General features: G+C 40.4%; 1 protein-coding gene across 4 annotated transcripts in view; it reads left to right on the forward strand.

Moving 5' to 3' along the window:
• The window catches only part of MYO1B (myosin IB), a 174,364-nt gene that overhangs the window by 119,605 nt on the left and 30,561 nt on the right, over nt 1–24,198 (forward strand). For all 4 annotated transcript variants that reach the window (XM_002917994.4, XM_011223385.3, XM_002917995.4 and 1 more), the window contains exons 9-17: nt 114–217; nt 1,709–1,856; nt 2,116–2,234; nt 7,691–7,777; nt 8,420–8,485; nt 16,124–16,228; nt 18,838–18,900; nt 22,323–22,523; nt 23,711–23,937. In XM_002917994.4, coding sequence (XP_002918040.1) covers nt 114–217; nt 1,709–1,856; nt 2,116–2,234; nt 7,691–7,777; nt 8,420–8,485; nt 16,124–16,228; nt 18,838–18,900; nt 22,323–22,523; nt 23,711–23,937 — 1,120 coding nt within the window. The remainder of the gene's footprint in view (nt 1–113; nt 218–1,708; nt 1,857–2,115; nt 2,235–7,690; nt 7,778–8,419; nt 8,486–16,123; nt 16,229–18,837; nt 18,901–22,322; nt 22,524–23,710; nt 23,938–24,198) is intronic.

The raw sequence follows: 24,198 nt of genomic DNA on the forward strand, positions 1-24,198 counted from the left end.
TGATTGAGTACCTAATACGAAAGTCATTCTATCTGGAGGTGTTAAGGAATGAGATGTTAAAGATGCATAGATTTATTGAAGTAACTTATCAACTTGTATGCATGATTCAATAGGTAAACTTACACTCGAGCGGGATTTCAGCAGATACAACTACCTGAGTTTGGACTCTGCCAAAGTTAATGGAGTGGATGACGCCGCAAATTTCAGAACTGTCAGGGTAAGCAAGCTACAGTCCTTTCATTACTCTTCAAAATGGGTGACACTGTATTGCTCATTTGGAATTGGTAACAATTCTGTTTTCTCAGACGTCTAACTCATGCACCCTAAGGTTTTAGAATTATGTAAGAATTTCTTATCTTCTTATTAAAATCATACAGTATTGTAAAGGCCCGTGCTTTACTAGAGCATGCGATTTTACTATTTATCAAAAGGACCTTTCTTATATTATCCTGACTCTTTTAATGCTGTATTTAAATCAAATATTTTCATGGCCATAGCTTAGTAGTTAATGTACAACTGTGAAAACTGTCCTAGAAAAGCATTAAATCAATACTTTTTTGAGACAGAAATTCATGTTTTTACATATTTTTCCAAAAATCATATGTAAACCAGCATGATTGGCATTTCATGCTCATTAGAAAATGAATTATTTTACACACTATCCTAACTTCTGTGTTTATGTGGCACTTTGAAAATTACTCCTAGTAGGACATGCTATAGTAACTGTACTTTACTGCCCAGTGGGACAGCTGTGGTGGTGAGGAGGCAGGGGAGAAGGTCAGATCAGCTGGAAAGGAACTGGCCGCACATCTTCAAGGCTGAGTGAAAATGACATGGGGTTCTTTTCCTGCTCTCTGTATTACTGAATATGTTAGAAATTTTCCATGGCCAAAAGAAAACTCACATTACTCCCATCACTAGGTAGCCTAGTCACAAACAAATAAAACAAAAAAGCTGGGCTATTCTCAGAAAGAAAGTATTTCCTTGAGTATATAATTTGTTAAAAGTCTGTAAACATCCTCGTATGGGAAGCCTATTGATTTTTCGACATGATTTAAGAGTTGGGTTCAAGTCCAGTTCTGTCATGCTTTGCCTGGCAAATCATTGGCACTCAATAAAAGTTTATGACTAATGGAATATTCCTTGTTCTCTGTAATGCCTTGGGTCAGGCACTTCACCTTTGCAAACCAGTTTTTCTCAGGTAAAATAAACCAGGGGGGTTTTATGTAGGAGGTTATAAAAAGCTTTTTGTTTGGTCTTCTTTCTAGCATCAGAACCCAGTGTAAAAAAAGATACATATGCACATGCATACACACATGAGCGTGTGTGTGTACACACACACACACACACACACACACAGAGCTGCTGCGGATGAAATGGGTTAGAACTCAAGGCTCAGCTCTCAGCCTCCTGTTCCTCCATGTTCATCTGTGCACCCTTGCACCCCCTTGCCACAGCATGCCCACTGCCCTGGGGATGCTTGAATCACAGCATGAAACCACTGAACAAGTCAGAGCCCCGCACTGGTGCTACGTCAGGTTGTTAATAGGTTTGCCTTTTGTAGAGCTTATTCTCGGAAACTTGGTCTTTTCATTGTTATTTTTTTCAGAAACAAATTGGTTATCAGATTCAGTAAAAAAATAAATAAATATAATAACAATAAAAGAATGACAGAAAGAAAACAGCTGCTTTTCTCCCCCACCCCCAGAACGCCATGCAGATTGTGGGTTTTATGGATCATGAAGCCGAGTCAGTCTTGGAGGTGGTGGCCACGGTGTTGAAACTGGGGAACATCGAGTTCAAGCCCGAATCTCGAGTGAATGGTTTAGATGAAAGCAAAATCAAAGACAAAAATGGTAAGTCAGTGGAGAGTCAGCCTTGTTTAGCTGAACTTCTGCCCAATTTTTAATCTAGAAAGTAAGACTTCTGCTTCTCATGGGTTCGAAAACACTTTCCAGTGAAACTGAACAGAAACATAAGTACAGGGGTGTTAAGTCTTTCGAGTTACACATTTTACACTATTGGGTTTGAATGTGATTTAGAAAGAACACCGTAAGCCTTGAAAATGATTTTTAGCAGCACCTGGGCAGTCACTGTCTGTCCGTTCCCCCACAGAGTTAAAGGAAATCTGTGAGTTGACCGGCATCGATCAGTCCGTTCTAGAACGAGCATTCAGCTTCCGAACGGTTGAGGCCAAGCAGGAGAAGGTTTCAACTACACTGAACGTGGCTCAGGTGGGTGAAGCATAATGCCCAGAAGTGAGTTTTTAAAATTCTGTGATACTCGTATTTAAGTGGAAACAAACTTTTTATTTTGCAGGCTGTTCTGTGAACTGTCAGGAGGTTGCAGGCCTCATTCTGAGCACTGGGGCCACAGCAGCAAACTAAGCAGATAGGGATCCTTGCCCTTGTGGAGCTTCATATTTTGGCAGGTGGAACAGTCAGACAATAGGCAGCAGACCTGGTCAATAAATAAATTTATATAGCAAGCTAGCAGCAGGCAAAGAGAAAAATTAGAGCAGCGTAAGGGAGACCCACAGTGCTGGGGCCAGAGGTCAGGTCTGAGTGAGCCGGGAAATGACAGCAGTGGTAGGACCTGCCTTATATTTCAAAGGGTCATTCTGGGTGCAGTGTGGCAAGCAGAGTGTGGGGAGAGGAGGGGCACAAGCAGGTGTCTTCGTTTGGGCTGCTGTAACAGAATGCCATCGTCTGGGTGGCTTAAACAAAAAAAACCCGTTTATCCCTCATAGTTCTGGAGGCTAGAAGTCTGAGATCAGGGGGCCAGCACAGTCGCATTCTTGGTGAGGACCATCTTCCTGGGTGACAAACAGCCACCTTCTTGCTGTATCCTCTTCACACGGCAGGGGTGGAGGAAGGGAGAAGGCGTGGATGTCCTCATCCCCTCATAAGGAACACTGATCCCATCTTGGGAGCTCCACCCTCATGACCTCATCTAACTTCTAAACCTAACTATCTCCCAAAGGCTCCACCTCAAAATTCCATCCGATTGGGGATTAGGGCTTCAACAGAGGATTTGGGGTGGGGAGGAGGGACTACACATACATTCAGTTCGTGCCACTGGGGAGCTGCAAGGAATTGTGTGCTAGCCTAGAAATGATGGTAGCTTCGCCAGGTCGTAGCCGTGGAGTGAGAAGTGGGTCTGGGTGTCGTTTAAAGGTAGAGCCGCGAGATGTGCTGCTGGCTTGATAGGCGGTATGAGAGAAAGAGAATAGTCAAGGGTGACCCCCAACACTTTCACCCAAGCAACTGGGAGAACAGAATTGCCCTTCACCAATTTGGAGAACACAGTGGGAGAAGCCAGTGGTCAAATGGCCAAACTGGCCTCCCTGCCTTCTTGTCTACTGTCCATCTGAAGCCAGTGAAGTCTTTCTAAGACACAAGTCTGAGTTGCGTATTTCTTCTGTCCTTTGGTTCAAGCTAAGTGGATGAAGGGATGGATGGATGGGTGCGTGTGTGGATGTCATACCAAGGCATCTTCTGGAATCCTTTTCAATATAAACTCTTTGTTCTACGGCTTAGACATTTTCTCACTGGTCAGTGCTGATCTGGGCTGGAGTAAAGGACTAATTCGGGACCTTTCGCACAGAGCCCTCCATTATTCTCCCCCCATAGTAGTCCAGCTGTGTTTCCCTCCTCTTTGTAAGTGGCCTTAAGCACTTTTCTTGACAACTCTGAACTAGTCTCTGCCACTGACCCAAGGGTGCCTGTGTGCCTGTAGCTTTCTTTCAGAGTTGATTTTTTATTTTAGGTGAGCTGTTTTGACTGTGAAAAATACTATAACTTTGTGTATATGTAAGTTTTCTAGCTATAACTATTGTGTGTCCTTCTTCCTAAATTATTCCGCTATCCTATCTGTCCAGGGCAAGCTTACTAATGTGAAGTCAGATGGTGAGTGACTGACTTAATCAAGAAAAATTCATTGAGCCTGCTCAGCACAGGCCCCATGAGCAGCGGCAGAAGGGGTGAAAGGAGACTTCATGGAGAAGACGGTTTCTGAGCCAGTCTTGAAGGGTTTAGCTGTAGAAAGAACGGGCAAAAGCGCATTTCTTCTTTTTTTTGTTTCTTTTATTTATTTTTTTATAATAATATTTTTTATTATATTATTTTAGTCACCATACAGTACATCCCTTGTTTTTGATGTAAAGTTCCATGATTCATTACTTGCGTATAACACCCAGTGCAAAAGCGCATTTGAGAAAGAAAACAGTGAGAAAAGGAGTCGGCGTCTGGGGGCGGGTTGGTTGGGCTCGGCTGTGGCTTTAGACTTGTGAAATAAGTTCAGAGCAATGCGCCTGGAGAGGTTAAGTGTGGAGGCGGTTCTCAAACTTGAGTGCACATGAGTACCCCCTGGAGGGCTGGCCAAACCCGGTTTGCAGGCCATGCCTCTGGCGCATTGGATTCAGTGGGTCTGCGGTAGGACTGAGGACTGTGCATGTCTCACACGTTCAGTGCTGCTGCTGCCGGTGGTCCGGGGACCACATTTTGAGAACCACCGTATTGAAGGTCACACTGAGTTGAGTCGTTTTGAATAGCCAGAGTGGGGATCGTTAAGTACATGCTGTTGCAAGGAGAAAACGCCTGCTGTTTAAGAAGCCCCTGGAATATCCAGATATATATGGACATATATGGAATGTATATGTGGATATATTGTGGTGTTTTTATTGTGTGTTTTGCTCTTGCCTTTTAATCATCCTCTACGGAAACCAGGCCCAGGTGCTTCCTACTTCATGAGCGTGAGTCGCCTTGCATCCCTGGGTTAAACTTTTCCATATTCTTTTAACCTTTGGCATAAAAGAATTTGGCTTGAGGTCCTTGATTTTTCAGCTCCTTATTCAACTTCTTTTTTTTTTTTTTTTAATGTAGGGTTTAGGTTTCTACCAATCTTATTGCCTAAAAGGTTTCTATTCCAGCGAGAAGTAGTTTGTTTTATTAACATTTCCTCATAGCTTCAATTCTTGGGCCGCATTATCATCTTTATCACCCGTTCCTCATTCTGCCCAAGGCATTTCAGTCTTTCCTCTGATACAGTGACTGATAGTGAATGATAGACACTCAAGACGGAGCTGTCATTCAGCTTCTGCCACATCCTCTCTCCTTGGCTTCCACCGCCCGAGGTAATCTGACCCTGCACAATTGATCTCAGTTTATTCCCTGCTGAGTTCTCTAAATGCCATACTAATTTTTACCCAGTGCTTTTGCTACTACTTCTCCCTTACCCATATGCCATGGCTAATTCTTCCTGTCTGTCTGAATGCTCCATGTAATTACACCTCATCCAGGAAGCCTTCCTAGATTCCATTGGCCCCCACTTCTCCCTTCTCTGAATTCCTTTTTCTCCTGCTGTTGGGCACTTGCTCTCTGATCGCTCCACTCATCTTGGTTGGATCTCCACCACTCCACCCTAAGGTCCCACAGGGTGGGCCACAGACTAACATCGGTCCTCTCCAAAGCACATTCCACTGGGGGTCTTTCTCAGTGAGCTTCACGCAGCTGTGAAACACGTAGTCTCCTCATACTGTGCTTAGAATCTGAGATGGTCGGTCAATGAGCACACTTGGTGTCCTCTTTAGTTCTACACACCTCATTAGTGATCCTTCAGTGAGAACAAACATTTCTTCACCCTCCTTGGAGGACGTTATTGTGGAAATGAGGTGGCATGAATCTGACTCGGGGAGTCAGGCCGGGCAGATGGGCAGCTCCTGGGGCCAGGTAGAGCTCAGTGGGCATAAAAAGGTAGTTTTATTGTTGTTGTTCTGTTTCATTTTGTTTGCTTGCTTTTTAAATTTTGAATTTGAGTGCCTTCAACGTGGAATGCATCTTTCAATGCCTGCAGAGCCCACTCCTTCCCATTCACTTCTATTGAGCAGTCCCTGAAAACATTTGAGTTTGAGACTTCTGAAATAAATACGTGTTTGAAGGAAGCAAAGAAGGTTAATATATTGGCTGTGAATACCCTTTAAAAAATATAAAGCAGAGCCAGAATAAGTTGTCACTATTAGTTCAATTGCATATTGAAATGGTGGTTGGTTGGAAGCTGACAGCATACTATGAAAAAACCAGACGCCGCGATGACAACGTTCTGATTAAAAATAGGTGATGTTTTGAGATTATACAGTGTTTGATGTAACTGGAATTTATAAGAAGAAAGCAGAAAGGATGAAGAAAGTGTTCTATAGGCTCACAAGTGGGAAAGGAAGAGGATACTTCAGAAATCATGATATAAATACATGTATAGACCTCCTGTGTGCCAGGCACTGTTCTAGGCCCTTGTACGGCCTATTTTAAGAAAGTAAAACCTAGAAGAAAGGAGGGTAGAGAAAAGGTATTCGTCTAAACCCAGGTCTCATTCTCTATTTCAGCATTTACAGGCATTTTATGCAGTGGGATCATTAACCACCGTCACCCTCCAAGACAACACTGTGCGGTTGGGTTCCGTTTGCCAACTTCTGGGTGGATTTTCTAGCTCTCGTTGGAGTGGCTGCCTGAGATGTAGGAAGTAAGATTTGGGATTAGCGTGGAAGTGTCAGGTGAAGGGAAAAGGTACTCTAAAGCAGCCGTACGTTGCCAGCGAGGTGACTGTGTGATTGAAGTTGTTACACTTCATTTAGAAAGAAACGTGAAAAAAGAACTTCCATATAACCTAATTCTTCATAAACTACAAATGTAATGGTTTACTTTCATAGTAATGCCCACATTTCTACTCATAAGCAGGGAAATGCACACATGGGGCCAGAGTGTTAAAAACAGCAGCAAACCCTCCAGCTCTGCTCCCTGGAGGCTGCCGGCGCTCATCAGCACACCTCCCCGGGAGCACTGCATCACACATCTCTCGTGTACGCGCGGTGGGACCCACGTGACACCCCATATGTTTGGGGGCTCTTAGGTTCGCCCCGGCAAGCCTCCCTTTCTCCGGTGTATGCATTCTAGGTCAGGGTCAGCGAGACTATGTCTTCTGCCTGTTCTTGTCAAGTACCTCTGAACAGCTTCAAGTAAATGAATAACCAAGTGAAAGCATCTTATTTTTATTTTATCCAGCCTATTGTCCAACAGTGTATTGTGACACTAGTCGTTATGGAATTTTTGTAAATGTTGAGAAAGTTGAATGAAGGAAAAGATTTACAGATCACATCAGTCAGAATGATTTTCATGTTTTTTCTCTGAGTTTCCTTTCCTATGTGTAGGGGTTAAAAAAACAGAGTCTTCGTATAAAAGGTACAGTTTCTTATTTTCATAAAACATAAGCATTTTCCATTTTAGTACCTAATTTTCATAATGATCATTCTGTGATAACTGTGTAACTTCCCTTTCAGTGGACATTCATTTATTTATTTTACTCTTCCCCTGTTGTTGGACTTCTAAATTGCCTCTGATTTTCCTCCCTTCTGTAATACAGAGAAGGATATCTTTATGGAGGAAGTGTTTGCACTATTTTGAATTAGTTTCCTGGGATGCAAAAAAGCATAATAATTGGGTATAAATGATTTGCCTAATTCTCTTAACGGTTTGACTGTTCGTCCAGAGTATAATGAAGACTGGCTCTGAAAAGAAATTTGGAATAAAAGAGTTTTAAATATTTAAAAGATACCTTTATTATTTTATTGAAATTAAGCATTGTGACAATTGTGGGTGATGAGTTTTTTTTTCTTTCCTTTTTTTTTTTTTTTTAATAGGCATATTATGCCCGTGATGCTCTGGCTAAAAACCTCTACAGCAGATTGTTTTCATGGTTGGTAAATCGAATCAATGAAAGCATTAAGGTACTGAATCTCAATAACCAGATAAATCAGATGTAATAAATGTTATTCAGAGTGTAAACATTAAGTTAAAGATACTTTAATTTTATACTCAGGTAATTGATTACCACTTACAAAGGTTGTTCCTTGAAAAGGATTTACCTTGCATAGGATATTGAAATTTGTCAGGATTCTATTTACTTTGTTTTGCTATGTATGTTGTAAGAAATCTCACCCATCATTGGTCTAATGGTCTTTGCAGAATTACTCTGAGAGCATCCCAGGTCTTGGCTGTGGTTCGTCTAATTAGTTGTGCACACGTGGCTGAAAAGGTCACTTGACCTCTCTAGCTAGGGATACGTTCTTCAGTAAAATGAGGGTATTAGCGTAGTGCGATTTTTGAAAGGCCCTGCTTATATTGTAATATTGAATGATCTATTATTATAATAACGCATCACTAATACCATCTTTAAATAAATCACCTATTATTAAAATTTCTGGAAGATTCCATACCAATATTCTATCACATTTAAAAAAACAAAACTAAATTACAATTATTCTCCTAGTTGCGAGATGCAATTAACTTATATGTGTGTAGTCCTTAGAATGCTTTTAGTGTTCTATTTCAGGCCCATATTAACCCATCAACTTTAAACTTTTTTTAAGGCACAGACCAAAGTGAGAAAGAAGGTCATGGGTGTTTTGGACATCTATGGCTTTGAAATTTTTGAGGTAAGCTTTTGTATTATCTTTATTAATGCAGGACGGTTGGAAATTAAATTGCATATTCTATAAACAACATTTAATTTAATTAATATAACTTTGAATCTACAAAAAAACCTTCTTGCAGATGTAGCAAAATGCGTGTGTGTGTGTACGTGCGTGTGTGTGAGTGTGGAGTGCTGAGAGCCAGCATTTTGGAGACAGTGCTGTCAAAGGAAGAACTTCTTGTATCAGTATTTGACTTTTGTAATTGCAAATTCAGAATTCTCACTGCAAAATTGCCAACAAGGTATATGGACATTGTGCCTTAGTCATTCGTTCATTTGTAAGAAAGGGAAGCAAAGTGGTGCCGTGATAAAGCTTGGAGCCCAGGAGCCTGGCCAGAGCGGGTCACCTCATCCCTGTTGGACTCAGGCAGAGAGGGTCTGGATTGGGTGATTTGTTTGGTCTCACCCAACTTTGATCTTTCGATATGAGTTCTGTTGCAAAGGTGGAAAGAATTTCTGTGGAAGTTCATAATGAATTTTTTAAAAAGACTCTATGCCTATTACAGATTAAGTATTTAAACATTATATACTTAGATTAGAATTTCCTATTTATCCTCTTGCTAACTTTGGCATTTAGAAGCTATTTCGAGGACTTTTTTTTCCCCCTCCCCCATTTTAAGGACCTTTAAAAGCACTAACTCCTACTTTTAGGAGTGGTGTTTTAGTTTAGTTCTGGAAAATAACAAGTAGAGCAGGCTCCTCCTTTCTTTATTCTCCCCATAAGTAATGATTTGTGAATTCCTTTAAATAACCAGGCGGTGCCCAGAATGACCACCCAAAGCCTTCATCTGCTCCAAATTATCAGGTTCACAGAATAGAAAAAAATCAGCCCCTTCCCTGTAGCTAAGCCAGGCCTTTCTAGCAAATGTCTTTTTCTTACAACATTTATTTCTGTGAGAGTACCTTTTCCCTGCTTGATTACAGTCCATATTGTGTCCAATTATTGAGGGCTAACTGTATGTAAGCATTGTGATAAGTGGCACATATATTGTCTGATTTAATTTTCACAAAAATGTCATAAAATCGCTGCAGTTATTCCTATTTTATAGGTGAGGAGGTGAGGCTCTGAAGGTCAAGTAGCTCTCCTAAGGTTACATGGCTACCAAAGGGCAAACTCGGGACCTAAACACTAAGCCTGCTCAATAAATAATAAAAGACCTCCTGTAGGGCACTTTTCTCCCCAAACTCACAGGGTCCCCAGTACCTGGAAATAAGGAGAAAACCCAAATGTGATAAGTTTCTGATGCCCTGTATTTCTGTGCCCTTGTCATCATTCCGAGCTGGCCAGCATGGGGAGCCCCCTGGGGTTGTTTGGTGTGCGTGTGGCCAAGTGGGGGGCACCTGTGCCGTGTACTGGCTGCTGCCCCCCATCCAGCCCCTCGAAGATGCTCTTCAGTGCAGTCTCCACTTGTACTGGTGCCCCTTTAGCAGACTCGGCAAAGGAAGGCCCTTGGGCTCTTGGTAATAGGGAAGAATTTGAGGTTTGTGATTAGGAGAATTGCTTGAATATATTCAGAACTATCCTGAAATTTAAAAAAAAACTTTTTTTCTAAAAAAGACCCCAAACCAGAACTTTGAACCAAGACCAAATCTAACCAGTCATGTCTATAGCAGATCTTTCGACGCGCCTGTAAAATCATGAGAAATTAATTGTCCTTCTCCATGCAGTAAATGCGTTGATTTTTTTCCAATTTTTTGAGAGAATTAAGATTTGTCTTTCATTATAACTAGTTGTTCTCTCCATTTTCCTGTCTAAACCTTCTCAGATTAATCTTCCAAACATCTGGATTTTTAATAATGTGCTTAATTATTTATTTTATAATTAAATTTACTCGGGGGGAGTCAGAATAGAGATTTGGTTGCGCACTTCTAGATACTTTTACCTGCTTTTTTGACACAGAATTAGAGAGGCCTTTTTTTTTTTTAATGTATTCACATGCACAGCTCAAGTGCCATCCTACATTTTCCTGGATTATCAGCAAAATTAGAACACATGGAAACATCAGGAAGTCCATCATATTGCACATGAGGTAGCCAGGTAATTAAGGACTTAAAAGTACCACAAGCTGAAGGATAAACTCAGGGTCTGGCTTAGGAAGAAGTATTCTGAATCCTCATCAGTGCACAAATGAAAATCTCTAGGATATTGTCTACCCAAGTGAAAAGAAACTGAGAGAGTATAGAGAGAATTCTGCCTTTGTTTTTCCATGAAACTTGACTGCAAGGATTAAGGGTTCTGCCTTTTAGAACACCCTGGGCATCACTTTAAAAATTGGACCATGAAGGTTCAGGAAAAAATTTTTTTAATGTTTCTAATTCTGCCTCTTGACCCCGTCAACAATTCCCATGAAAACCTTTTTCAGCTGAGCTGGTAGAAACGTTTCAGTCATTTTGGTCCGTCTCTAAATGGAAGAGGGAAACTGATGCGTTAAACCATGGGATGATGACACATGGATTTGACTGCAAAGCATTCCAGGGCCAGCTGCGTAAAGAGCCCTGCCTTGCTGGCTGCATGTGATCTGATGTCAGTTTGGAAAACAGATTAGTGGAACACACTGATACCAAAAATAAGAGGAAGTGAGTTAAAATGCATAGAGAAGAAAAATCTTATTATAAATCCTCCTTGAATGTAAGTCCAGTTTAGCAAAGGAAGAGAGTTCTATAATCCAGACACTCCTAGTTCCACACAATTAAGTTTGGATGCTCTTATAACTGCTGTCTGAGAAACATTATTAGCATCACCATAAAGTAACAAATGAAAAAATTTAATTCAAAACGAAGTTGACCCATCTAAATTGATTCAGCTTTTTTTAAAGTGCTTATCTGAGAAGTACTAAAAATGGCAGGTAGTTTCCTGGGAAAATCTAATAAATTATTAGTGTGCTGTAGACCAAAGCAGAACAGCAGGCTGGATATTTCACTTTTCATACAGTTGAGCTAGTTTCATACAGGCAAAGTTATTTTGAATCAGGGACTCTTTATTCCTCTTGCCCTTATGAACTTCATTGAAAAGTGACCCATATACAGTAAGAATATGATAGGCTGCTTGCAATGATTGTTCCAAATAAAAGAACCTAATAGGCCAACAAGAGTCAGTGTAACCTGGTAAGTCTGTCTCATGATTATGAGATTTGTTTTCTAAATTGTTTTTTTCTTTTTTTTTTTTTTTAAGATTTTATTTATTTATTTGACAGAGACACAGCCAGCGAGAGAGGGAACACAAGCAGGGGAGTGGGAGAGGAAGAAGCAGGCTCCCAGCAAAGGAGCCCGATGCGGGGCTCGATCCCAGAACTCCGGGATCACGCCCTGAGCCGAAGGCAGACGCTTAACGTCTGAGCCATCCAGGCGCCCTTCTAAATTGTTTTTAAAAGAAAATTGATTCTGGTTATAGGCAATACCTTCTGTTTCAGCTTTTTTCCTTTCATTTTATTCTTCATGTGCTAGAGAACTTAAAGAGGAAGGAGAATTTTTAAAGTACATTTTGGAGTGGAAATGATGGGAAATAATATGGTTTATAATATGTATCTATATCATTATCCTTGCTTTTTAACTTTTTTAATCAAAGCTTATTTTAAATTATTTAAGAGGAGCACTATAATGCTGTTTTTCTTAAAATTTACCATATTTGAATATGTACTGGGAAGAAAAATGTTATGTATTTAAAGAGTGCAAGACTTAAATATCTACCTGTCTTAAAGAGCATAAGGTATCATTAGCCTCCTCTATCGCCAAGAAAATAAAGATAAATTAGTAACAGACCAGTATTTTTAATGCATCTTTCAAAATCCTTCCAAGCGGAATGTTCGTAACTGATACTTAAAGAGTATGAACTAGTTGTGAACATCACTGGGAATATGGTTTTCTGTTTGTTTGATGTTGACAAGGTGGACTCAAACTCAGGATTTCTTGAAAGAAGCCCTAGATTTTGAAATTTTGGTATATTACATACGTCTGAACCTAGCAAGTTCTTCCCACCCCCGTCCACACTTGGCGAACACACTGTAAAACAGCATAGAACCTAGACACCTTGCTGTGTACCTGTTTTCCCTAGAGCAGTCTGGTGCGGGTGGCGATGGTTCTAGGCTTCACGTAGGGAGATTGTATGATGGAAAATTCTGGATATGCTTCTTTGACGATGCTCCCCAAAGTTTTAGTTTAATCATAATCAGTCTTTAGGGATAAACATGAGTTAGACAGTGGAGACACGTTCCATGCATGGGACATGGGTAGAACACAGTAGAGAAAGAGTGGGGAGATGAGTCATTCAAGCTCCTGCCCACTTCCTCCTCAGGAGACTTTGATTCATGAGACTGACGTGTGGGAGACAGCGCCTGGCGCAGGGATCGCTGGCCACCCACAGTTCTTGACACAAAAGTATCCAAATATCCAATTGCTGTGGGGCCTTTAGATTCAGGGGGTGGCTCCTAGATCCACCTGGGGAGAATGACCCAAGTGGAAAACCTGGTGATATTTAGTGCCTGTATACATGAGGGCATGTTCCGGACCTATGCAAGTTGCAGCTCTACAAACTGTTACCAGGCGTTCCTTAATTTTTTGCAAATTATAAATGTTTATGTGTTATTTTTAATGATTTGCGAAGTCCCATTTCCCAAAACATGAGGGCAATGTCAACAGCTTACACATAGATCATGAGACATGGGATCGCCTTCAGTTTGGCGATAATGATTGCTCTGGTTATTCATAACATGTTTTGCAGGCTGTGAGGTGTGTTGGCAATAGATGCGGAGATATTTCTGAGGGGAAGTCAGCCGGTTTCTGCCTTGATGATTGTGCTATTCTATTTTTGTTGTTCTTTAGACAGCGGAATGAGGTAGGAGAGACAAGTTTTTTCTAAGGCCGTCTCCAGAACGTTCTCTCCTTACCACATTGTTTATGTTTGATGGGAGACCTCGCAGGGACAGCACAGGGTGGGTTGCTGTGGTGAGAAAGAGGAGGTGCTTTGGATTTTGCTGGATCTCTTCACTCTTTTCATGACCTGCCAGTTGCCTTTGTCCCTGACTCTTTGGGGGGAATATATCATTTATTTTTCCTGAGAATTTAGAATTGGAAGCATTAGATCCCGAAGCCTTGGGACTTCAAGCAACTTATATGAGGTATTATTCGAGTCAAACTGTTTTTATCCTGTATAGCTCACACCTAGCAGAACCGCAATTCAGACACCGCATGGAGGTACTGGGGGCCTGTTTTTTGAACTGATTGGAGATGTGTCTTGATTTCAAGTTTTATGCCAATCAGAAACATAGCTTGAATGGTAAAATCTGTCATTTGCACCAATGAATAACTATCAAGAAGTATTTACTTTTAGAATTTCATTGCCAATTAAGAACTGACTGCATTTTGTGTAATCTGTCCCTTTTTGCACCAGAATGCAGTAAGTATGAACGATTTGCAGTGACAGTATGTTGCATGCTCCTGTGTTAATGGTTTCTCCAACTGTGTGGATTTTGCAGTAAATGGCCGTTGATTAACTGTGTGCAGTTATGAAATCGGGAATTCATACTGGAATTTTTAAATATTGAGGGGAAATCTAGTTTGGTTCTAACTCACCTCTTAAGTTGTGTTGTAATTGTGAAGCTTTGCCTCTGATTTCTAACCTGCTTGTGTGTATTTCATAGTCCCGTTGCAAAGCCTACCTCCAGCTGTTCATAGCCGTGTAATGTGTCTAAGGACACTATTCTCCTCTTGTTTCTCCTCATTAATTACCGTTTGAAGATTTAACTTAATTTTGTTTAAATAGCTCTATGAGCATAGACTTATTAAATAACAGAAGGGATTTTAACTGTTAAATAAACCATTAAAACTTTAATTTTATTTATAAGTTTTTCATTTAGGCTAGTAGTATTATATAAGGATATATTTTACCAAAGAAAGCCAGACTTCCTTGTAGAGAAATGGCCTTATCCTGATCATATCGTAATAAGGCATCTAGACCAGATTGACGTCAGCTTCTAATCAAAACTGTTAAGCCCTGAAGATTGGAGCACATGGCTTTTAAAACTTTATGTGAAAATGAATACTGGGGAACGCCCTTCGTGTCTCAGACTGTTTGTTGAAAGTATTGAAAATAAATGTGTTCCCTTTAGTAAAAACCTTCATGATTAAAAACCAAAAACAAAAAACTCTTATCCTTGACCAGATTTAACATTTAAAAGATTAGCCAACGATCATGTGTATGTGTCATTTATGGTTTAGAAAAAGTTCTCCCTGATTAATGAGTTCATCACTGGTGATAGAAACCCTTAGCTGAATTCCGGGAAAGAATGTAGTCAGATCCTGTATCGTAAGTCTCATTTTAAAATGTGTCCTATGTAGGAGCAAAGTTGATTTTGAAAGTTCAGCTTTCGAAAAGCTCTATGATTTTTTGCTTTCGTCGTTTAGCAGAGAGATTTGAAGGTCAGTTGCTCTGTGTGTTCATGAACAGCAGCGAGCTTCAGTTTCACCCTGGGATGTGGCTCGCTAGGGCCAGCACTGGCCGCCTCGCAAGGAGGAGAGTCCATCTTTTCAGTGGTGGGGTCGTACGTCCTTTGCTCCCATAGCCACCATCTCCTCTCCGCAAAGACAGACGATAGAGGTGCAAATAACACATCTTAAGACCAGATCTACCTCTTCCCAGATGGTGTAGTTCTTGGGGAAGTGTATTCATTCAACAGACATGCATTTTGTGACCTCAGTACAGATGGCAATACGTTAAGCCCTGCGGATGGCCCAGAGATGATGTAGGCCTGGCCCTTCCACCAGAGTGCGTAGGAGGTAATGCTAATATGAAGGAGAAGGTGCTGAGAACCATACCAGCGATGAATATGTGAGCCTTCGGGGAAGAGATTTTCTCACTAGGGAAATGATTTTGATGTGCTGATTCCCTTGAATCTCTGTATTTTTAGGCACTTCTCTCATTCAGTCACTCATCAAGTCATGTGGAGAACTTGCTAGGTGCAAAGTGCTGTGCAAGTCACGGGCTTACGCTGGTGAACAGAAGAGACGCGTGGTCAGCCCTCGCCCGTCTCGTGAGACGGATAAGGCTGAAACTAATCAGTACACGTATACACATATGCCCACACGCATGTACACATAGCGCGGTTTTTAGAAAGTGCTGGCCTCTAAGAGTCAGAATGAGGGAGCTGACCCTGGATGGGGGAACAAGAGGTCAGGTCAAGAAGATTTTCTTGAGCTGCAGAGTTTTGCCCCAGAATGGCAGATTGAGAACTTGGGTGACAGAGATTATAAATCTCATTGTTCTTTTTTGGATCCTTTAGGGGAAAATATTTATGTTTTTACTTTGTTACCATGTGTGGGGTGCTTCTCTGTCACCTAAAAATCTTCATCTTTACAAAATACTGCATCAGTTGTGTATACATCATTCACCTACTTGGCTCGTGAACCATTTCTCGAGTGCCTGCAGTGTGTAAGCCTCTGTGTGCTGGGCCGCGGGGTCCCAGGAGCTGTGCGCTGGGCTGCGGTTTTATCTGCGAGACGGTGTGTGTGTGTGACATTTCTTGTGGATTGAGATGTTGAGAGTGTCCCTGCTGTGGGAGAGCTAATGGCATGGTTTATAAAGCTGTCTTCATTTTTCTCCATGTAGGACAACAGCTTTGAGCAGTTCATTATTAATTACTGTAATGAAAAGCTACAACAAATCTTCATTGAACTAACTCTTAAAGAAGAGCAAGAGGAGTATATACGGGAGGTAATGTGGAAATACACTTTTTTAAAGGCTTCTTTTTTACTCTTCATACAAATTGTGGATTCAGAAGTTGATATAAACAGGACCCTAAAATCAGATTTATCTAAGTTCAACCCTATTTTATCTTTTAAAAGTTCATTTGTTATGACATCTAAACTAACTGGGATTATCTTTGCTGCTCTGCTGCTAGTGCCTAGAACAGTGCCTGGCACATAGTAGGTGCTCAGTATCAGTTGATTGGCTTGAGTCTTAATGGATTCTAATGCAGTGGTGTAAAACACAGTGTGTTAAAAAAAAAAAAGTCAGATGAATGAGCAAACAGCAATGGTACATCCACACCAGGGCATACTACTCAGGCAATAAAAAGGAACAAACACCATTTGCAGCAACATGGATGGACCTAGAGGGTATTACGCTGAGTGAAATAAGTCAGACTGAGAAAGACAAATGCCATATGATTTCACTCACATGGAATCTGAGAAAGAAAACAAATGAATACACAAAAGGCAGAATCAGACCTACAAACACAGAGAACCACCTGGTGGTTGGCAGAGGGAAGCAGGGCAGAGGACGGGCAAAATGGGGGAAGGAGAGTGGGAGAGACAGGTTTGCAAATTACGGAATGAGCAAGTCACAGGAATGAAAGGCACAGCATAGGGAATACAGTCAGTGGGATTGTAATTGTGCTGCGTGGTGACAGATGGGAGCTGCGCTGTGGTGGGCACAGCGTCAGGTATGGAGAAATCGGATCAGTGTGTTGTGCACCTGAGACTGTCAGCTGTACTCAAAAGAAGTTTGTTTTTTTTTTTTTAAACCAACAAATACTTGACCAAGGGCTTATCTGAAGAATATTAATCATGGCTACTCCAGAATAAAACATTAAAAATGAAAGAAAAAAATAAAATGTCAGTCCATTGTCCAAAAAAAAGGAGAAAACAATTGATAAACACAGTGATAGGAAGGAATCTCAAACGCATTATGCTAAATGAAGGAAGCCAGATTCAAAAGACTGCATATGGTAGGATTCCATGGTATGTTGTCCAAGAAAAGGCAAAGCGGCAGAGACAGAAGAGTCAGTCGTTGCCCAGGACGGGAGTTGTGAAGAAAGCGTGACTGCAAAGGGGCAGCTTGAAGGGAAATTGGGAGGCTGGTTGTGGTGGTTACAGGACAGTATGTATTTGCCAAAACTCAGGAGAACTATATACCCAAAATTCAGTGTCACTCTATATAAACTTGAAATACTTTGAGACTTTGTTCAATCTTGAAAAGCATTGATTTTCTAAAATTTTATAATAAAAACAGGTAGTGTTTGTTGAGTGCTTACTATATTGCCAGGTGTTGTACTAGTGTTATGTATGGATTAGCTTACATAATGTAATTTGAAAATAATCTGAAGTAATGTTTATAAAGGTTCATCCTTAATCGTAAAACCATATGTGGTTTTCACCCTTTCATTTTCTTAAATATTGTTTTTTGAAGTATAAAATGATTTCAAACAAAAGGAGAAATTATTATATTGTATCTATATTGTATTTTTGTTTCTTTTTGTTTGCTCTAATATTTTAATAATGGTATTACCTATTTTTCTTCATTTTCTATAGTGTTATTATAAATCATTAAGGACACTGAATCCTTTTTTTTTTTGCTTCAATAACAGAATTTTCTAATGTGATTGTTATCCGCAGTGTCTTAGTAAAATAACCCATGTACTCGAAAGCTAAATCATAAATATTTCATCTTTCTTTTAGAATGATCACCATGCTTTAGAAACATTTCATACTTGGCTGGCAACTTTTTTAACATAAACATCCTAAAAGCCAGATTCATTCTCTTCCTGTCTTCTCATCATGAAGAGATTGTCCAAACTTTGATCTGTAACTTAAAAGTTTGTACAGATTGTCTGAAACACGTCTAAGCATATATAGGAAAATCCCTAGCTTGCTGTATGAATTAAATTCCCCTTAGAAGAAAAATAAATGTTTACACTTACAGGCAGAGTGTAAGCAGATCCAGAATGATGACATTTAGCCTCACAGATTTGGCTTTATAGCTAGTATCAGAACCAGTAGGTCGATTTTTGTGTCTTTCCTTATGTTGGAAATATTTTGTCTTAGCACTGGGATATTTTTACATTTGAAATAGTCAGCTGCCCTACAATATGGGGTTGACTCTAAAATTAATTTTTTCCTTGTGATTACAAATTAAGAACAGAAAAAATGTGGGCCTTAAATTCCTGGGATCAAGTTCTGACTTATTTCCTTATAAACATTGTAAATATACACAAAGTAATATTGACCCAAGGGCCTGTTGAGTAAATGTTTGGCGCAGGGCCAATGAAGTGCATGGGAAATTGCCACAGATGGGAGAGTGGAATGGGAGGCGGTCTCAGAACAGGTCAAGGGCGTGCACTTTAGTCACATCATGTCAGTGGTAGACCGCTGAAATTCAGGAAGTTTTGGGAACCGGAAGATGACATTTTGCAGCATTGATTTTATAAAGGAAATACTCAGAGAGGACGTGAGGCATGGTAATGTGGCGTAGTGGCTGTTTTATAGATGGTGGTGTGTGGCCTCATCGTATAGAATCTGATTTTGTTCTTTTTTGTTTCTCAGGGCATAGAATGGACACACATTGACTACTTCAATAATGCTATCATTTGTGACCTAATAGAAAATGTGAGTATTGGGTACAATTTCCTAAAAAATTGCTTAGTAATAATTTCCTGCTTACGCAAGATCTCACTGCCTTTGGTGTTAAGCCATGCTTTTTCCCTATTACGACACTGTTCTTTAGAGAACTGCACAGTCTGGAGACTCTCTTGTAGCCATCAGAGATCATACACAGTTCTTGAATACACACATGGACAGCGGGACGTTTTGATCCTTGGCTAGGATTTCCGATCCACCTCCCGTGGCCGTGTCACAGAGCCCATGCATGATATTCACATGCCAGGCCCTCGGCCACACCATGCTGGCTGTCTGCTGGGAGCCCAGGTCCAGTCCGTGGCTCCTGGGAGTAGGAGCACTGGTCGGAGGAGGCTCGGAAAGAACGTTTTTGCCAAATCAAATATCCATTTCGTTTCTAAAATTCCAGCAAGCTCTTTAATATACTGTTCAATGGTTATTATCAAAAAGAGAATTATCGGTGAGGATGTGGAGGAAAAGGAACCTCTGTGCACTACTGGTGGCAGTGTAAATTAGTGCAGCCATAGTAGAAGGCAGCATGGAAATTCCTCAAAAAATTAAAAATAGAACTGTTGTATGATCCAGCAATTCCACTTCTGGGTATATATATGCAAAGGAAACAGAATCAGGATCTCGAAGAGATATCCTTACTCCCATGTTAATTGCAGCATTATTCACAATAGCCAAGATATGGAAACAACCTAAGTGTCAATCTGTAGATGAATGGATAAAGAAGATGTGGTGTATATACACAATGGGATATTATTCAGCCATGAGAAAGAAGGAAATCCTGCCATTTGTGACAAAACAGATGGACCTTGAGGGCATTACGCTAAGTGAAATAAGTTAGGCAGAGAAAGACAAATGCTGCATGATAGCACTTATATATAGAAGCTAAAAAAGTCAAAGAAACAATAGAATGGTGGTGGCTAGGGGCTGGGCGGGGGAAATGGGGAGATGTCATTCAAAGGGTACAGGCTACTAGTTACAAGGTGAGTAAGTTCTAGGGGTCTAATGTATAGCATGGTGATTACAGTTAACAGTGCCATATCATATATCGGAAGATAGGAGAGTAGGTCTTAAATGTTCTCATCACAAAAAAGAAATGGTAACTATGTGACATGATAGAGGTGTTAACTAAGGCTGTGGTGGTAATCATTTTGCAATATGCAAGTGTGTCAAATTATCACCTTGTATACCTTAAAATTCCACAGTCTTTTGTGTCAACTGTATCTCACTAAAGCTGGAAAACATTTTTAAAATAAATTAATAAAGAACAGCAAACATGTTCTTCAAGTTTAGGTAAAGGAGGATAAAGGGACATGGTCTTCCAGTTACATGTTCTTCAAGTAAGATAACAAAAAACATTTCAAGTTCAGATATAAAGGAGGATAAAGGGACAGTCATGGGAGCTGAGCTAAGTGGGACCCAGGAGTGGCTCCAGTGTAGACCCAGCCTTGGTTCAAGGAACTTTGTGGGGGATATTGTGTGTGTATGTGTGTGACATTGCAGGTGGCCCAGGGCCATGGGAATTTTCAGGTGGCCAGCTATGTCTGTATACATGTGAAAAGGCTTAAAGTACGAAAAATTACTAGATAAATCTTTGATTCCAAAAGGTTACTAAATATTTTCTTTTTACATGGTTGTCTGTAGTTTATTATAAATGAATTGATTGCAGGAAGATTGATTTGTATGTGAAAACCTGGAAACTTTTTTTATGCTTTAATATTACTCACACTCTGGGCCTCAATAACAAAATTACTGAAAGTTATTTGAAACAATGCGTAAACTTTATTGTCCTGCAGTCTTTTTAGCTGTCAGTGGTAGGTGAGTGCTGGAATAGAATCACAGGCTTTAAATGTCCAGCAAGTCACTTTCTGTTCATCTATAGCAAGACCTTTTGGACATTATGTAATTACCCAGTATCTATTCCCTCAGTTTTCAAAATATTCCTGAAAGCTGCACCTTGAATTAAATGGAACATTAAATTGGATATTCTGAAATATGACTGTTTTCCTATTAATAAATAAACTTTGTTTTGAAATATTTGAACAATGTTGGAATGCTAACATTCCACCTAAAGCAATTCAAAACTCTAATATCCAGAAAAATCAGTAAATTTACTGAAAATTTTTTCCTTGTAAATTTTGTGACCAAAGTAATTTGCTGTGAGAACTTTAACTTTCACAAGTCACGACTAGCACATTTTCCTTCATAAATATTAACATTGAACTTAATTATTTCCCTTCAAGAAGGAAAAACAGAAAGAGAACCACAGTAATACTCTTAATTTAACTAGATTATCTCAGCCCCAAATCCCCTTGCACGTATGATTGAAGAAACTCAGGTTCATGTAGGAACCTGGGTACGTAAAGGAAATGTTTCCTTCCAGGGTTACCTAACAATGATGTTTACTCTGGGGCTGTTGTGAACACACTTGATTCCTGAGAGTCCACACTTCCCCTGGGGTTTTGTGTGGAATGAGCAAATGCTGGTCAGAGGATGTCACGGCCTTGTGAGGAGAAGGGAGAGGAACCCGGAGCTCTGGCCTGGCGGAAGTGGGTGGGGCTGACGGTCAGTAGAGCGGATTGTTCTCTTTGGAATGGAGACATATGGGCCCATAGGGGCAATCCAAGGAACAGCAGCCTTTATTTAGCAAAGTAGAAGATTCCGGATTTTTGATTCAGTTTAATGGGGCTGACTGCTCTTGGGATAAATGATCATAGGTCTGAATACACAACAAATTCTCACTCGTGTTCAACATCCATTTCGAAATTTTATATGGAGGAATTTTATTCTAAACAGATATTCTTGAAACACAGCTTGATTGCCTTGATCCCAAAATCACATCTTTTTTTTCTTTTTTGCTAGAAAATAAACTATTTTGAACACATGAAAAATCTGAAAACATATGAAACCAATTTCCTTCTCAAGCTACGAATCAAATAATGGCCTTAGAAGACTGTGCTTTGTGATTTATGACCACATGCCGTAGAGATTGCATTGTCACATTTAGTTTCTGACGTTTAGGTTTGTGTTTGAGTGTGTTTGGAGTATGAGGTCTGATTGGCCTTTTTCGAACAATGTGAATTTCAGTCATGAGCCCGCTGAGGTAGCTGAGGTGACTCCTAAGTCCTGTTCTGTGGGGATGGTGGGGCTGAGGGGGGCAGAGGTGGGGCAGGGAGGCTGAGAGAGACCCCTCCTCCCCCCAGCATGCACACACACCTGTGACACTGTGGAAGGGGGCCGACTTCTGTGGCTTTTTGTGACTTGTTTTGATACTCTGCTTTTTGTTGTAACCAAGCGGAATTTTCTCGTGACTAAGTTAATTGTGTTTGACAGTGTGATTAGGAATAATTATTTAAACAATACAGTGAGGCAGGAAGGAAACCCTTTTTACTTCCTTTTCGCAGAACACAAACGGGATCCTGGCCATGCTGGATGAGGAGTGCCTGAGACCTGGCACTGTCACCGATGAGACCTTCTTGGAGAAGCTCAACCAAGTCTGCGCCACCCACCAGCACTTTGAGAGCAGGATGAGCAAAAGTTCTAGGTTTCTCAATGACACGTCCCTGCCCCACAGCTGCTTCAGGATTCAGCACTATGCTGGCAAGGTATGGGGGAGCCGCGAGCACCCAGGGAGCCTGCACTCCTTCCCTTGAGGAGGCCATGCCTCAGAGGTGGCATTTGGACCAGTGCCAACTTGTAAGGATGAGTTGCCAAAATCGTAGAATCAGTAAATTGTTCAGTAGAAGTAGAATCTGGATCGTGTTGAGCAAAATCTTAACTAAGAGCTGAAAGCAAAAGCCAGTGGTCTTAATGAAAGAGCTCGAATGTATTTTAAAAATCGATTTTGTTGTCTCCAAGCTCTCTATTATCCTATAAAAATAGATCTGTCAACACGAATAAAAGGAGATTTGCTAGTAAAACTTAGTCTCTAAAGACTGACAGTAAGGTTTTACAAGCGCGATCACTTAGCAGAAACAATGAATTCTTACATTGAGATTTTGAAACAACAGTGGGGAAAATACCTTCTTTTTTAAAAAAGCACTTATTCATTTGCTTAATATTTGAGGGAATTGATTTTATGCCACCTAAGATCTATAAAGATAATGTTAAAACCAATCTTGACGGTAGTTTAATTTTTAGAGTCCTGAAAGAGTATCAGTTGATGTTAATACCTCCTTTCTTTTACACAAGGTTGCAAACTCCAAAGAGGAAAACATTCTTAATTATATATTTAGTAAAAATTAAAAGTATATAGTATCTGAATTTCTGTTAATTTCAGAAAGTTGGAACTTGGTACTTTTTTTTTTTTTTTCCTTAGCTTATGTTATTAAAAGATACTTTTCTGGTCAATTTCTCTGCCTGGTTAGGAGGTCTGAAAATATCAGTGCTATCTCTGTTTTCTCCTGTCTACTTTTAAGCAACCTAGAATTGGCACATGTGAACTAAAAAAAAAAAAAGAGAGAAGAAAGAAAAGTAAAACCTTAAAAATGTGTTCCAACACCAAAAAAGCCTAAAATCCTTTGAAAATGTTATGATAGCATTTTTGGAGTTTATTCTTGCAAATCCTGAAGCGTAATAGAATTTATTTTGAACTCTTCTGTGATTTAGACAGATGGAATTTAAACTTGGAGGCTAATTCGGTATTAGGAGTGTGACTAATGTGGCGGGGGGGTGGGGAGCTTGATGGAGAAAGAAGAGGCTGTATTACAGATAGTCTTGGAATATTTTGAACAGTTATGTGACGCCCAGGACTACAGTGTATCAGCTGTTGAGTTTCATGTGTTGCTCATAGGTGCTGTACCAGGTGGAAGGATTTGTTGACAAAAACAATGATCTTCTCTATCGAGACCTGTCCCAAGCCATGTGGAAGGCGGGCCACACCCTCATCAAGTCTTTGTTCCCCGAAGGGAACCCCGCCAAGATCAACCTGAAAAGGCCTCCTACAGCAGGCTCTCAGTTCAAGGCATCTGTGGCCACGCTGATGAAAAACCTCCAGACCAAGAATCCAAACTATATTAGGTATTTCTGGCACATAGAATTCTTTGACAGGTTCATTAGGAAGGTACTTTCAAGGAAGATCATTTCCCCGTTTGTCTAAATCTGAATATAGCCCCTACAGAGGATAACTGAAGTTCTTACCTGTCGAATAATGTGGTATCTTGGGTTTGCTTAAAAATACTCCAGTGCCCCTCCTACCCTTTCAAGCAGGGAATTTTAAGAAGGTGGGAGGGGAAGCGTGGTGGAGAATGGGAATAGATACTTAATGAAATTACATTGTTG

Source organism: Ailuropoda melanoleuca, chromosome 2, assembly GCF_002007445.2.
Source record: "Ailuropoda melanoleuca isolate Jingjing chromosome 2, ASM200744v2, whole genome shotgun sequence".
Classification (NCBI taxonomy): Eukaryota; Metazoa; Chordata; class Mammalia; order Carnivora; family Ursidae; genus Ailuropoda; species Ailuropoda melanoleuca.